Source organism: Hemiscyllium ocellatum, chromosome 19, assembly GCF_020745735.1.
Source record: "Hemiscyllium ocellatum isolate sHemOce1 chromosome 19, sHemOce1.pat.X.cur, whole genome shotgun sequence".
Taxonomy (NCBI): domain Eukaryota; kingdom Metazoa; phylum Chordata; class Chondrichthyes; order Orectolobiformes; family Hemiscylliidae; genus Hemiscyllium; species Hemiscyllium ocellatum.
In genome coordinates, this window is record NC_083419.1 from 56,118,781 (window position 1) to 56,135,199 (window position 16,419).

Below are 16,419 nucleotides of genomic sequence, written 5' to 3' on the forward strand. Positions count from 1 at the left end.
TTGGTGGCTTCACCAGATTAATGCCTCATTTTCAGGTATGCTCCTAGCATGCCCTCCTGCACTTTGTGTTGAACCAGGGTTGAGTGGGAGATATGGCAGGGTCATGAGGGTGCAGATTGTGTGATATGTTCTCAATATCCCTGTCTAGCCTTTCAGCACTTTGCCACTTCAAATGCACTGTGAAGGCTCACAGTACATCTGTTTCACCTTACAGTTTAGTGCAGACGAGACAGACAGCTGATCATGCTTGTCATCAGTCAAGGGGCTGGACTTGTTGCTGAAAGGCACAGTTAAACAAACATTGATCTCAGACCTACAGCAGGGGTCAGCTGCCTATGTGGGATATATAGTGAACGTACCCTAAACAACTGGACACATCGGAAAGGTGAAGAGGAGTGGTCCTTAGTGGGAGTAGTCCACTACTCCTTTGTGGACGGCATGGTGGCACAGTGGTTAGCACTGCTGCCTCACAGCGCCTGAGACCCGGGTTCATTTCCCGCCTCAGGCGACTAACTGTGTGGAGTTTGCACGTTCTCCCCGTGTCTGCGTGGGTTTCCTCCGGGTGCTCCGGTTTCCTCCCACAGTCCAAAGATGTGCGGGTCAGGTGAATTGGCCATGCTAAATTGCCCGAAGTGTTAGGTCAGGGGTAAATGTACGGGTATGGGTGGGTTGCACTTCAGCGGGTCGGTGTGGACTTGTTGGGCCGAAGGGCCTGTTTCCACACTGTAAGTAATCTAATCTAATCTAATCCTTAGCAGAGGGCTGTCAGTCAAGGGCAGCATCCACAGACAGACCATGGGCTTGGCCACAGTGTTTGTCCACTTGAGGCAGTCATGGTCATGGGTCGATTTCAGTACAATTCTGTGAAGTGAGCCACCGTCAGTCCTATAAGACAGTGAGCATCACCAGGTTGGTTATTGCCCACTTCTGTTGGCTTGATTTCTGTTCATCTTTTGGTCGCTTCAAATAAAAGTTATGTTCGGCATCATGTGAAGGCCTTCCTCACTGTGATTTTCAGTGAACAACGATGAAATAAGTGTCTCCAGTCAGCACTGGGTACAGCGTACCAGCAACTTAAAAACAAAATCTGGAGATTTGGAACATGGCTACAGACTTAATGTGGTGTGCGGCCTAGTTCTTGAACAACAATTGGGTTGGGACTGTGCAGTTGTCTGTACAAGGCAGTACCAGACAATGCCACCTCTGTACACAGTGAGAAGCACTAGATGACTGCTGTGCCATTATGTTGACAATGAAGGGCATTTCCAGACTGCCCAACACACTTGACTGAGTGCATGGCTGGGCTTGCAGAACAGAGTTGCAAAATGGATGACTGTTTTTTGCATTCTTCCAACTACAGTGAGTGATACAATCAATCAGTTTAGCAGTGGGCTACTATTGTGGTGGAGTAGGTAGTTAAGGAGGTGAGTTTGTGATATAGCGCAAACAAAATTTGCTCAGCCTTGCAGAGATGGACTCTCTGTGAAACTTTTAAAATAACATACTGCTGGGGAAAAAAAGGTAAGATTCAGTCCCAAGATTATGCAATTTAATTTTAGCAAGCTTTGAAGAAAAATTTTCAAAAGAAACAACTAGGAGCCGTGGATCTGTCCGGAAAAACAAGAACCTGTACAGTAAGCAGATATCTCCTTTAAATAAAGACTCTAACAAGTGAGACACTGAACATGAAAAGGCTGCAGCAGAAACACTAATTAGCAGCTGATTGAGTCCTGTCACTGTGAGAATCGTAAAGCACATTGCGGGCTATTGGAGTAACAGCTATAAAATCCCACGAAACAACAGAAATACAATTCAACTCTAACTGCTGTCCCTTGACACGTTCTTCAGTCAAGGGACAGCCTGTATGCAAAACTGCCAGATCCGATAAAGTTACAATGTGTTTAACAACTTACTATAACACATAAGGTATACTCGATCAAGAACACTTATTACCACTTCCTTAATTACCACATTTCAAAGAAAGTGAAAGCAGCCCAGAACGTCAGAGTATCTGAAAATTACAGTTTCTGAGTAGCCCATGTAGAATTATCTTGGCCAATATATTAAGTTGTGCTGTTCCTGAAATACTTTGCACATATAGCAGCAATCCCTAATCAACTCACATGATATAGGCACCAGTAATGTACAGTGGTGGTTTTGATATTGTATTACTATCAGATTTCCACGCAGCTGCTCACAACACACATGGTGTGCTGTTTTAAAACAACAACGGCACATGGTATTCCTAATAAAATAGGGCAGGAATAGACAATTCAGCCCTTGGAATTGGGCGCATTTCAGAGGTTTATAGATTATTGGCTGGAATGGATAGGTTGTCTTAAGTGGGAAAGTATCTGCTGGCGTTTAGAAACAATGAGCATACAAGACCTGGAGGGGTCGTGAAGATATGAAGGGCATGTATCCTTCTGAAAAGGAAAATCTAGAACCAGGAGTTACTGTTTAAGCTGAAGGGGTCACCTATTTGAAACAGATGAGGCAACTTTTTTGTTTATATATCAAGAAAATTTAGAATCCTGGAAAGGTACTAGCACAGTCTTTTAATATTTTTGAAGTCGCTATGGATAGATTCTTGGTAAGCAAGGGTTAAAGGATTATTGAGGTGGATCACATTGCTACCATTTTGGTAGCAAAAATAAGGGGGCAGAATCTGAATGGCTATAATTGAGAGAGGGGAATGTGTAATGACCTCTGGGCCTCCACGTACTCCAGTCACTTGGAGCCTTTTCATCACAACATGTTGAGATTATTATTCACCCCAAATTTGTTATATTATTTTGCATACACACTCCACATGGCTTTAGTTAATTTGGGAGGTAAGGATTCAAGTCCTTTATGCCAAACACCAGGGGCAGGGCAGGTGGTGGCTTGGGTATAGGAACATTAAAGTGCGCTAGAATAAATTAAAACCCATTAGCACTGCATTATAGAAAACAGTTTTAAGCTTCATTTTTTTTTCTAATAGTTTATTGATATCAACACATTTATAGCCTTGTCACTAGGCATATTTAGCATGCTTCCACTGAGATGGTATAAATAGATCACCACAATGGTCTTTCAACATTAGAATCTCGGTTCAGACCAAGACCAAACTAAAGGAATAAATATCCACGGCTGTCACAATCCAAAATCTAATCGTTTGTGCTGCTTAAATTCAATGTTCAATGTTCAGTCTGCAAAGGCACACAGCAAGATAATGTTAATTTGAAATGTCACAGAAAGAAGATAAAGTTGAAGCTAAAGAATTGCTTGTGGGAAAAATGGAAAACGTGACAACATTTCCAACAGTATAGTGCTCCCTTGGTATTGCACTAAAGTGTCGACAGAGGATGGACTTGAACCTAAATGCGCTGCTTCAGTGGCAAGTGTGCTGCCGAATGAAGTCCTTCCTTTCCTTTCGTGGAGATAGGAAAGAGGGCGGATTGGGGGTACAGACTGACAAAGAGGCTGGATCAGTGAGTGAGGGTGGGGGTGATCAGCACTCAGGCATTTGGCTAAGGCAAGCTACCAAATCTCAAACATTAAAACATTAATCTGGCCACTGCTTAGCATATAGCATTAGGAATTTTCAGTAAAAAGTGAGGATTTCTCTGGCCAGTCACCATCCATCCAGGGGACATCGGATTTAACAGCTGAACTAAAGTTAAAACTCTATGTCTTAAAGTCCACAACAGGATTCATCATCAGCAAGCCCAGACCCATGCTGGTTTTCAGGCACAGCCAGGGACAAAGTACAAGACAACAGAAGCGTGAAGAGTTACTGGGTTTGAAAACTAGGCACTTCAAGCTCTTTGCAATAATAAGCAAATCATGTCTCTGGAACAAAGGAATAATTAGAAACTTACGTTCATCCATCTTTAGGCTTGGGAAGCAGTAGAACTCCTTATGTGTAATAAGGTTGGGCAATCCTCGGAATAGACTTCGACACAATTTGCATTCAAAGATGGTGTCTACCTCTTTCAGCAAAATATGTTTTAGTTGTGTGGTTCCTGTGTGCATAACACATCACACATATTCAATACACAAGTCCCAAATAAAGATTACTCTAATTAGATATTCATGATCACAGTTATTCATTTATTCCTACAATTTTGTCAAAACTCTGCACGAATTAAAACAAATTTGCAGCCGACTTGAATTAGGTATTGTGTTAAAAAACACAAAATTAAACACTGCACAGAAAACAGTAAGGCAGTCAAAATGTAAAATAAAATGGGTTTCACTGCATTGGCTTAGATGATATCAGCTTGCAATAAAATATTATCTTCTTAAAATAACTATAAACATTTAAAATAACTCTATGTGCGTAGGGAGACTATGAGCAGTGAAGGAAGTGATACAAATAAAATTAAGCATTCAACTACATGGCATTGCACGGTGTTAGTTTTCAAGGTCTATTCATGTCACAGGGAATAACAGGACCTCAAATACACAAGGTCCTACAAGAGTAATGCTGCAAATTGATCTTTCCATTCTTGCTTTTAGGGGAGACAGCGCTAATAAAAAAAGGTTCAAAATTGTGTAATCCCTATTCACGGATCACCACAGCCTTCTGGGTGTTAAATGCTAGACAATCACCCCTGAGAATGTATATTAGAAACTCCAAGCTGCAAACTTGGCATTTTTGATAGTGCTTATCAAAAGCTTGTTAATGTTGAGCTGACCTGACCTCTGCAATTATTCAAACCTGAAATATGGTGGAATGATAAAGTACTTGCTCCATGTCCATGTCTAAACAAGGATTGGCTTCATTTTACAAAAGTGCCATAATAACCATTTTCTTTTTAAATGCAGTTTATTAGAAATTCTTATCAGTCTGTACTAAACATGGTCTTATGCTTTTCCCATTTTGAATTATAGATCACACCATACAGATATTGAAAGAGCAGAATGTAGACATCACTTGAAGTCCTGTTGTCAAGAAATGATATTTAATTCATGCAGTCACCATTCCCATAAATACATATTGCAAATAATGAGAAAGTGACAGAATTAGGAGTGAAATACATCTTTTGAGTCGTTACGGTAACTTAATCTGTCAGTTCTTATATTAAGATAAAGTAAACCTCTAGATATCTCAATTATACAGAATGTAAAAAGATCTGTAATTTATTTGATAAAAAGGTATTCCAAAAAGGAGTAGTCATTGCAGTTACAATATCACCCACTGGAATGTGATCAATTCTATCTGACTTCACTTATTCTTTGTTTTAACACCATTAAAGAAAATTGGCAAGATTATTTTCTTCAATTAAGTTTTTAATAGCTTTGTCATATCAGGCAATTATGCAAGTCCAGACTCATTATACTCTGCGGTATAATTTTCACAAGAGCTCTCAGTGAACTGTAACTCTGTACCTGTCCGAAAACACTCAATGATTTGCTGAATTCCTGATTTCGAAGTTGGAAGTTGCTGCTGCAATAGAGGTGGGTCTCCTGGCTCCTGAGTGTACGCTGTAAAAGTTAATACAGAATAAAAAAAGGGCAAAGTGACTCTGGGACAAATGAAATTGGTTGTCATGTATTGAATATGGCACATGGGATCAAATCTACCTCACAGCGGAGATAAAACTACACTAATCAACATATAGTATAGTATGTAGCAAACTTATTCATGCATTTATTCAAAATTCCTTTGTCCTTGTTTATTAAAAAGCTGTTTGTACCAGATTTCTTCCTTTCGTTAAACAGGTAGAAGAACTTGCTGCAAACCTGATATCACATTTACACGGTTGTTTGTCATGGAGCACAATTACACCCAAGTAATTGTTCAACTTTAAATGCACAAAGATTACGAAAATAGCACAAGGCTAATTAGATAACCCACAGTGCTGTACGCAGTAAATTTGAAACCATGCTGCTTCATAATGACAGCAATGTAATACGATGCAACGCAAAATGCTGCACATTGCGGCTAGAGTGAAACATTTCAAGCTGAACTGTTTCTTTAAGGCCATAAAATATATAAACGCTGTCAGTACACTCAGCTGGAGGCCAACTAGAGAAAATTGCTATTTGCTTATGGAAAGTCCAAATTGTTAAGCACTTAGAAATTTCTACCTCCAACTCAAGATGGCCACAGAGAAAGGACTGAATTTTGAATTCTTTAAGCACTCACATCGGTGGTATTTAAGATATTTCTACTGGTGAATAATACACTTCTGCTTGTTATCAGATGTACCTCGCTTGCTCATGCTAAGTGTTTAATTTTAAATGGAAGCAAACAATTTGCAACAAACAATAACCCAGCAAGCTGTTGTAATAAAAGCAGCAAATGCTGGATGGAGAACAGAACAAGAAAACAATACAGATGAAGAGGAAGCATTGTAATATTTGGACACAGCAGTGGATCTAAACTACTTCTGCAGTTCTTAATGCAAATGACATAAAACAAGAAAGGAAAAGCATTTGGGTCAGTCTCTCTCACAGCAGTGCCATTGCTAGTCATCAATGGCAAAGACAGGACTGTACTACATGCCCTGGAACTATGTCCTAGATGGGTCTCCATCACAATGGACATCGGTACATCATGAATTTCATGCTGAACTGCTGCCAGTTTTGCAGCACATTAGAAAGGCAGGAAGAACAGCGTAACTTGGATGATGCTAAACATAGCAATTTGCATTAGTTCTCTAAACAAATTGCAAAGCTGCAAAGTGAAGACATTTCAACGTACCTGGTTCACAGCAGCCATGGTGGTGGTGGTCTGTCTGGCAACACTTGTCCCTCAGCAGAGCCTTTTGAATTCGTGGCCTACTTTCTTCCACGTCAGTTTCATTCCGACTATTATACTAGACAGACACAAAAGGTGAACAAACGTTGCAAACCATGACTTTTTTTCCCCCTCGCCCACATCTAGATATTCAAATGCATTGCATTATTGTTCAAATTTGACACTGCCCAGAGTTCTGACTTTGGGAAAAGAAAGCTTTGGTTGACTCAAGTCACCAAGTAAGTAAACAAACATTCAGCTGTGGACTCAAAACTGAACAATACCCTTTTTAAAGATGGGAAGAAATGAACCACAGGGCAGTCAAGGTGTATTTACTTCCTACAAGTGAGTTGTGATGGTATGAAATTTACGCTTGGAACAGTGGAAGATGCAGGTTCAGCAGTAACTTATAGAAGGGGCTTACATAAGAACACAGGAGCTAGCAAGTCAGAACTAACGATGTGAAAATGATAGACGAACATAAATTAATTCATACTGCTCTCATTTCCCAGATAATTAACCACATGGCCCACCATCTCAATTGTTCATCACTTTTTCAACTTGTGTTGAACAAACAAGAGAAAACAATAATTTAGATTTTGCTCCAAAATACAAAAGGTAGTAAAATGCAGGCATTTTATAACATTAGGAAGGTGCACACAACAAAAGAATTTATATAAAAACTAGGGAGTAGGACAGAAGTAGGCCATTTAGCCACTCAAGCCAGCATGCTATCCAACAAGATCATGGCTGATCTCCTTGTGGTTTCAACTGCACATTCCCACTTACACCTGATAACCTTAGAGTCCATTGTTAGTCAGTCAATCTCCCCACAACCTCCTCTCGGACCTATTACCCCTACCTCCATCCATCTATCGCTCTCTCAGCTACCTTCACCCCCAGCCCCACTCCCCTCCCATTTATCTCACCACCTCCTCGGCTCACAGCCTCATTCCTGTCGAAGGGCTTTTGCCCGAAACATCAATTCTCCTGCTCCTCGGATGCTGCCTGACCCGTGTGCTTTTCCAGCGCCACATTCTCAATTCCAGCATCTGCGGTCCTCACTTTCACCTAACAGTCTACATAACTTCGTCCTAAGAATAATCAAATGGCCTGACATTCACTGCTCTCGGGCAAAAAGTGTTCCACAGGCGCATAACTTTCTAAGAGAAAAAGATTTCTCCTCAACTCCATCTGAAATGAAAAACCTGCTTTTTTTTTATAGGATAAAGCAACAGGAGTGGGCCATTCGGCCCTTCAAGCCTGCTCCACCATTCAACAAGAATATGGTTGTTTTGTGGCCTAACTCCATTTGCCTGCCTTGGGCCCATATCCCTTGCTTAATAAAACATTTGTTGATCTCAGATTTCAATTTAGCAATTGAATTATCAATTGATATTTGTTCAAGATACCTACAAACATCCACTGTTCTTTGAGTGTTAAAGTGCGTTCTAGCATCTTTCCTGAATTACCTGGCACTAATTCTTAGACATAGCCTCCGGCTCTAGAATCTTCAACAGCAGAAATAGTTTATCTTTGTCTAGCCAGCTTTGCTTTGTTAACATTCTGAAGACCTCGATTAGATCACCCCTGAACTTTCTAAATTTGGGAGCATAAAGACCTAATTTATATAGTCTCTTCTCATAACTAAACCCCTGAAGTCCAGGTATCATCCTTTTAAATGTGCATCGAACTCACTCCAGGAGTAAAACCTTCTTCGTAAGATGTGGTGCCCAGGTCTGCTAACAGTCCTCTAAGTGGTGTCTAACTAGGGTTTTGTATAAATGCATCATAATATCAGCATCACTGTACTCCAGCCCTTTAGAGATATTAAGGCCAGAGTTCCGTTAGCTTTCTTGACTACTTTCTGCACCTGTTCATAGCATTTTTAAAAAAGTCACTTGAATCAGGAATGCAATGGAGGAAACTAGGAAACAGATGTGCAAGAAAAAAAATAAAAAAGAGTAATAGATGCAAGAACTTTGTGCAGAATAAAATGCAGGCAGGACTTTGGATGTGTTAATAGATTCATAGAATCCCTACAATGTAAAAACAGGCCATTTGGCCCAACAACAACCCTCTAAAGAGTAACCCACTCAGACCCATTCCCCTACCCTATTACTCCCTGTTTACTCCTAACCATTGCATCCTAACCTACATATCCCTGAACACAATGGGCAATTTAGCATGGGCTATTCACCTAACCTACACATCTTTGGACTGTGGGAGGAAACCCACGCAGACATGGGGAGAATGTGCAAACACCACACAGTCCCCCACAGCTGGAATTGAACACAGGTGCCTGGTGCTGTGAGGCGACAGCTTGAATTATTTGTATTTGTAATAAACTGGTTATTATTTGTTACTTAAAGAAACATGACTAAATTGTTTCTAATATTAAACTATATACAATCTAAAATGTACAATATTACCACTCTGATTAAATTTAAATTTTGGGACCAGCGGAAGAACGGAACATCCCTCCAACCCTGACAGTAACAACATGGAAGTGGAATTTAAGATTATTGCAGCAACACCTTTTGTGGAGTGTGATCTCAGCTCAGGTGAATGGGAAGGTGAGTGCTTGTGATCTGGTTTAACTCTAGGTTGGCAGATAGATGTAACTGTTGGCAATAATACATATTGACAGCAGGGAACACAGATGTCTGGGTTTCCTAAGTTGTACAGCAAGGAAACATATCCTTCGGTTCAACCCATCCACGCCGAGCAGATACCCCAATCCAATCTAGCCCTAGCCCCATTTGCCAGCACTTGGCCCACATCCCTCCAAACCCTTCCTACTCATACCCATCCAGATGCCTTTTAAATGCTGTAATTGTATCAACCTCCACCATTTCCTCTGGCAGCTCATTCCATACACATAACCAGCCTCTCCATGAAAAAGTTGCCCCTGAGGTCTCTTTTATAGCTTTCCCCTCTCACCCTGAACCTATGCCCTGTAGTTCTGGACTCCCCTACCCCAGGGAAAAGACCTTGCCTGCTTATCCTATCCATGCCCCTCACTGGAGGAACATGAAGCTCATTCAAAACTGACAATATAGCCCCAGCCGAAGGGGAGTCAGTTGAAGGCGGCGAAAGAGCTAGGGTTGGATGTCATCAGTGGAAGTCAATCCTCTTTCTTTGAATGATGTGACCAATGATAGTAAAAGACACGGTGGCCCTTCATAGAACCTTGGGGTCTCCAGAGGTAACAATGTGCTCACGTGGAAGAGATACTATTTGTTATGCTCTCATTTCGTTGGATAGTTAAATATGAAACTGTGAGCTCTTTTAATCCCTGGTTTCTGCCAGCCAATCTTCTACCAATGCTAATATGTCACGTCCTTCACGATGAGCTTTTATTTTCCTCAAAAAAACTTTTGGTGTGGCACCTTATTAAGGGCCTTCTGTAAATGTATTGGTTCGTAGTGTCTGAAAAAAAAAAAGAGAGAGATACTGTTTCCTGGTGCCTCTTATATGCTGGACTACCACAGCATTTCTGGCAGCACACCAGACGGGAGACCTAACACATAAGTAAATAAAAACAAATCTGTTGATGGTTAAGGCACGTGGACATCACTGGCCATGTCATCATTGATTTCTCATCCCTAATTGTCTTTGAGAAGGTGGTGGTGAGCTGTTTTGGTTTTCCACAGTGAAATATAATAGTCTAGTGATTCCAACGGATAAGCTTTTGGCTCCTGATCAGGCAACTGCAATCAGGGATTGCCATGACTATTAATCCTGCCCTGTGTCAGAACTGCCAGTCCCCACTTTGGCTGCCAGAAAGTAACAGCTTTAGCTAACCTCCCCCCCACCCCCGACTTCAGGCACTACTCCAAGTAACAAATCCATGATCCCAGATTAGGATCCTTAATGGGTTGCAGGCAAAGTCTACCGAAGGGAATGCAAGGAGCTGATCTCAAGTACTGTGCCATGGAATGAGAGGAAAATAATCAGCTATTTTGAAGCCTCAAAAAGGTTCAGAATAGGCTTTCAAAGCTATATTAAAACTTAGTTTGAACACCAAAGACAAAATTTTTTAATGCGACAAAATATCTCAAGCTATTCACTTTCGGTAAAGGCAAGGAATGTCTTTACAGATGGTTTATTACAGACAAATCTTGGCTACTTTACCCATCCTCACTCAAGTTACGACTTCCAGCAATTGTATCCTCAGAGTGACACATTGCATCCACAGTCCATCCCTAGCCTGCACTAACGGGAAAAATTTGATGTAATGTTATTTTCTTAAGCCTCTCTGATTTTGATGGCATATCCGCCCTTAAAAAGTCCCTACCTCCCTAACGGAAATTCTGATCGTGCATCTGTGATCAATTTCTGTAACTTTTTCAAAAGGTTTTAACGGGGTAAGGTAACAGCGGCAATGTAGGTTACAAGAACACTTCACACAAAAGTAAAGCAAGAACATCACTGCAGTAAATGTCAGATGGTAGGGCATGAATGAAGAGGGGCTTAATTATTATCAATTTGCAAGGTATTTTAAAAACACTGCACAAGTCCAGAAAACTATTCCTACTGTGTCTCCATTTAACCCTGCATTTGGTTTTACTATTCTGATCCCAGCTGCTGATATTACTGTACAGGTCAGTCCCTAGAACAAAGTCTGGTTTGATATCATGTGTCTTTTTTTTGCGTGTATTTATCATGGCAGCTAGTCACATACCTTCACAGGATGATGCAGGTTTTCTTCCAAATCATACATTTAGTACACAAACTCCGAAATTAACTGAAATATCAAGTTATCTAAATATAAAGCACAGCTGGACAGATCTTGCAGGCAAGTTTCAACATGTTTCTTGACACTTCGCATTACAGGTTTTCAAATCCAGAGAAATTACTTCTCTTATCAAATCTGCAAGTGCTACTTAACAGTTTCTCCCAATTTCTGCCCTGAAAACGGTGGAGCCTTCTCACATGACAACCCACTAAACTGAAAGCTTACACTTTCTCAGCAGATTCAGCTTTCTAACCAAACACATCAACCTTACTACTGAAGTAACTGTGCTTTCACCGTACAACTCTGGAAAAACTCCTTTCTAGAAGAGAAACTCCATTTGCTTTTGATCAGGTCAGCTCTTCTCTAAATTGCCCTGAACACACAATCTCTGGATCTTCTAAGCTAAAGTCAATCCTTGATTACCTTGAATTGAAAACAGACTAATGGTCTTTGAATGTATACCACTTCCTTTTACAAATTCCCTAGCATAAATATTATATTCTATTAACACTTCATGGGGTCAGTCACCTATTCTCAGATACATATTGGATTAGGTCACTGTTCCAGAATGACGATCTGACCCAGTTTTTCTTTCAAACAAAACCCTTCAAAAGTAACCAATATACACATGCCACTATTCTGAAATCTCTACTCTAGAAATGATACTTATAAATTATGTCATGTCCCCAGCTGATGTTATTACAGGACAAGTCAGATCCATGATTGATATCTGGTTTAATAGATACTATTTGGCTTTGTTAAGGTGGTCCATTACTGAGTTAGAAGCAGACCATTTTACAAATTTTGTTCTAGAACAGCAAAATAAATTTATTAAGCAAAATAAATGAAAATAGAATAAACCAACCTCTTAACCTAGAATACAAAAATGTAGTATAAATCATCCCATTAAACCAATTAAATAATTAACTAAACAAATTAAAATAACATCTCTTGTAAACAAACATTCAGCAGCAACCCTTGTACCATATTCACACCAGAATTCCTTTCCCAAACACCTTAGGTTTAAAATAAGGTTTAAATTACCTTCTAAACTCAAAGTCAATAGTTTCATCTTGGAGTCAACATAAATTTGGTCTTAAATATACATTTGATTTGATTTATTATTGTCACATTCACTGAGATACAGTGAAAAGTCTTGTTTTGTGTGCTACCAGGACAAATCATGCCTTACATAAGTACATCACTGTAAAAGAACAAAATGGCAAATATTGGGTTACAGTTACAGAGAAGGTGCAGAGAAAGATCAAGTGTAATATACAAGAGGTCCATTCATAAGTCTGACAACAGCAGGGAAGAAACTGTTCCTGAATCTGTTTTTCAAACATTTGTATCTTCTGCCCAGTGGAAGGGGAGGGTGGGAGAGAGTTTAACCAGGGTGGGAGGAGTCTTTGATTATGTTGGCTGCTTTCTTAAGGCAGCAGGAAGCATTGGTGTGGTCAATGAAAGGAATATTCATCCCCTTCTCAGGAACACTATCCTATGTGTGCATTAATATACAAAGACTTTACTGTAATGCGCCAATCAAAGTAAACAAACAAAAAAAGGTCTCTCTATGTTCTAGGTGCTGCAATTAAGTCTTTAAAAAACCCCTCAATCCATAAATTTCTAATAGAAACCACGTACAATTGTCAACCTTGCTAGGTCATTAAATCCTAAAGTCAAATGGAATCCATTAGGATGTCAAAGTAGCCCTCAAACAGTTAAATTGGTACATAAATGTTAATTTATAAACTTGAGACATCCAGAAAACCCATTTGTTAAGAACTCACAATTCAAAACTCAAACTCAAAATACATGTACAAAAATCAGACAATTTATATCACAGCTAGAAAGACAGGTGATGGAGTTAATGCAGAGAGCCAGCATTTTGTCTCCAATCCAATTAGGAGCTAGGATCTCTCCCTCCTGCAGATTAATTTGCAAATGGAAGCCAAGTGCAAGAACTGCAAGGAAGTCCTATTCTCTGGCCATCTTCTTTTGGATTATGAAACAGATGAAATAGCAGATGTAGGCCACTTGGCCTCTCAATTTTTTTTTTCTGCTGTGTAGGCCTCTAACATCTGTAAACATCAGTGGCTTTCAGAAGTGTAAGCCAATGCATTGGGCAAGTCAAATCGGTGTGCCCACAGATCCTTGCCATCCAATAAGACTTTGGCTGATCTGTTTGTGTTTTGAATTTCACATTCCTTCCTTTCCCCATCAATTCCATTGACCAACATAAATCTGTCTACCACTTCCTTAAAAATATTCAGTGACTGGCCTCCAGTGCTTTCCAAAGCTGAGTTCCAAACTCTCATACAAATAAAAATAAATTTTAAAATAGCCAGCAAAATAAATCCTCATTTCGGTCCTAAAAGGGCAACTCCAATTTTAAAACAGTGTCTCCCCCCTCCCCCAAGTTCTGAACTCAACAGCAAGAGTCCAACACTAGATCTTTACAATCAAATCACTCCTCACTCTTCTTAGCCCAGTCTGTTCAAAATATCCTCATACATCAACCCTCTAATTCCACATATCAATTCAGTTAACCTCCTCTGAAGTTTCATCAACACACCAATACCCTGTATAACTGAAAGAGAACATCCTTATGTTTTGGTTTCAATTCTTCTCGCAATAAAAGACAGCATTCTATTAGCCATCTTAATTACTTGCTGTACCTGCATACTAAATATGTGTGACTCATGCTGTTGGACACCTATATCCCGCTGTAACTTGGAGCTCATAGCTCATCTACACTTAAATCATACACTGCTTCTTTTGCTCTTCCAGCCAAAATGAATAACTTTGTCCATATTACACTCTGCCAGAATTTTTCCCACGTATTCAACTCATTCTATAATCCAGAAAGTGACTTCAATAACTTCAAAATCTTTATGACAGCTGTGAATTTGATTACCATGCCTTTTCTCCCCTCATCTCAGTAAATGATATAAATTGTAAGAAGTTGACGCCACAGTAGACCCCTGCGAACTCCACCTGTCACATCTTACCAGTCAGAAATAAAAACTATTTATGCATACTGTTTTCTGACATCGAGCCAAACTTCTACCTGCTATAAGTCATTCTCGATAACGCGAGCTTTTATTTTCCAAAATAACCTGTAATGTAGCACCTTATTAAATGTCTTCTAGAAATGTCAGTGCATCCATCATAAACATAAATGCTAATATTGATAATTTGAAAAGGAATGCAAAATCTCTGACTGTTACCACCCCAAGTGTTTGTGATGCACTCAAATTCATGATTTGGTACCAATATTGGTCCAGATCTTGCCAACAGAAATAAACACCGTCATTGCTACAACGCAGCCTGGCGTGTGTCACAGGACCACTCAAAGTCTCATTGCACCAGCCACCTGGGACTTGCTTTACTTTCCATCTCCAATTCTCTGAAATGTCTACAATTTTGAGTGAGAGTCAGAGTTCAAAAGGTTTACTTTGTATTACTCATTTCTTCAGGGATGTGAGCCACGCGGGCTGAGTCAGCATTTGGTGCCAATTTCCCCAAACGCATTTGAGATGGTGGCAGTTAGAAGAAGGTGGCCTTTTTAAACCATTCTAGCCCAGTGTGTGTTAAGCTTTGGCTGACTTATTGAATAGTTATCCAAGAAAGGATAGAGGGATTAAAACCATCTCCACCAACCTCCCCCCAATGGCCTGACCCACTATCCTTAAACGGATTTATCACACCAAACCCCTTGGCCTGCCCAAACCCCCCTCTTCAATCATTTATTGCCATCGCACCCATCATACCCATACCTGCCACCATAAATCTTCACCACTTGTCCATCATGTTATTTCCTGATCTACTCATCCACCACCCAACCCCTTCGCCCTTTTGCCTTCACTGTCACTTCTCAAAACCTTTGGACCTCTGGAATAGGGCAGTTACTGCTGCATAAAGAGCAGCGTGATTTGACTGCCAAAGTGGTTACTGTGTTGTGCTGAGCTGAAATACTCCCAGGGGTGCTTTTATGCTTCCTCAGGGGGCAAACCAGAAGTTTAGGCAAGCAATGCTGAACTCTGAAGTTTATGCTTAAAAAAGGAGTGAAGTGGTGAACACCATTCCTCAGAAAATGTGGTACCATCATTAAAATTTTTAACAGAGCAATAGGATGGTGCAGTGAGTTAGCACAAAACTTTTACTTCTGCATGTCTGCTAGAAGTATGGCATTTTCTTTCTGATTTCAAAGGGTTCTAGATAGTCAGCCTCAATCCCCTGTCACAGATCACCCAACAATGTAAAACCGTCACAAATGTGCCATTAATGGGCAATGCTCCCTGGAGCATCGGAGGCGGAGGGGGGTGACCTTATAGAGGTTTACAAAATTATGAGGGGCATGGATAGGGTAAATAGACAAAGTCTCTTCCCTGGGGTCAGGCAGTCCAGAACTAGAGGGCATAGGTTTAGGGTGAGAGGGGAAAGATATAAAAGAGACCTTAGGGGCAACGTTTTCACAGAGGGTGGTACGTGTATGGAATGAGTTGTCAGAGGAAGTGGTGGAGGCTGGTACAATTGCAACATTTAAAAGGCATTTGGATGGGCATATGAATAGAAGGTTTGGAGGGATATGGGCTGGGTGCTGGCAGGTGGGACTAGATTGGGTTGGGATATCTGGTCGGCATGGACGGGTTGGACCGAAGGGTCTGTTCCCATGCTGTACATCTCTATGACTCTACGAGATGCAGAAAAGCCGATACAGCAGGAGACACTCTTCTGAAACTTGGGCTTTGAGGTGTGCTGTTTGGGCATGACAGAGTTCCTCACATTAAATGTCGGAATTGCTTGTAATTACCAATGGTTTCTAAACTGAAAGAGATTCAAACCCTCAGCAGTATCATTCTTAATCTTGATGAGCATACAAATGTTTTGAAAATTACAAAAATGAGAATGCAAAATCCAATGTAATCCAAGATGGAGGACAGGA

The 16,419-nt window shown here is 40.4% G+C and overlaps 1 protein-coding gene across 1 annotated transcript in view; it reads right to left on the bottom strand.

Moving 5' to 3' along the window:
- The window catches only part of znf800a (zinc finger protein 800a), a 114,946-nt gene that overhangs the window by 16,800 nt on the left and 81,727 nt on the right, over positions 1-16,419 (bottom strand). The window contains exons 4-6 of the mRNA XM_060839490.1: positions 6,695-6,809; positions 5,377-5,472; positions 3,864-4,007 (exon numbers count right to left, since the gene is read on the bottom strand). Of these exons, the coding sequence (XP_060695473.1) occupies positions 3,864-4,007; positions 5,377-5,472; positions 6,695-6,809 (355 nt within the window). The remainder of the gene's footprint in view (positions 1-3,863; positions 4,008-5,376; positions 5,473-6,694; positions 6,810-16,419) is intronic.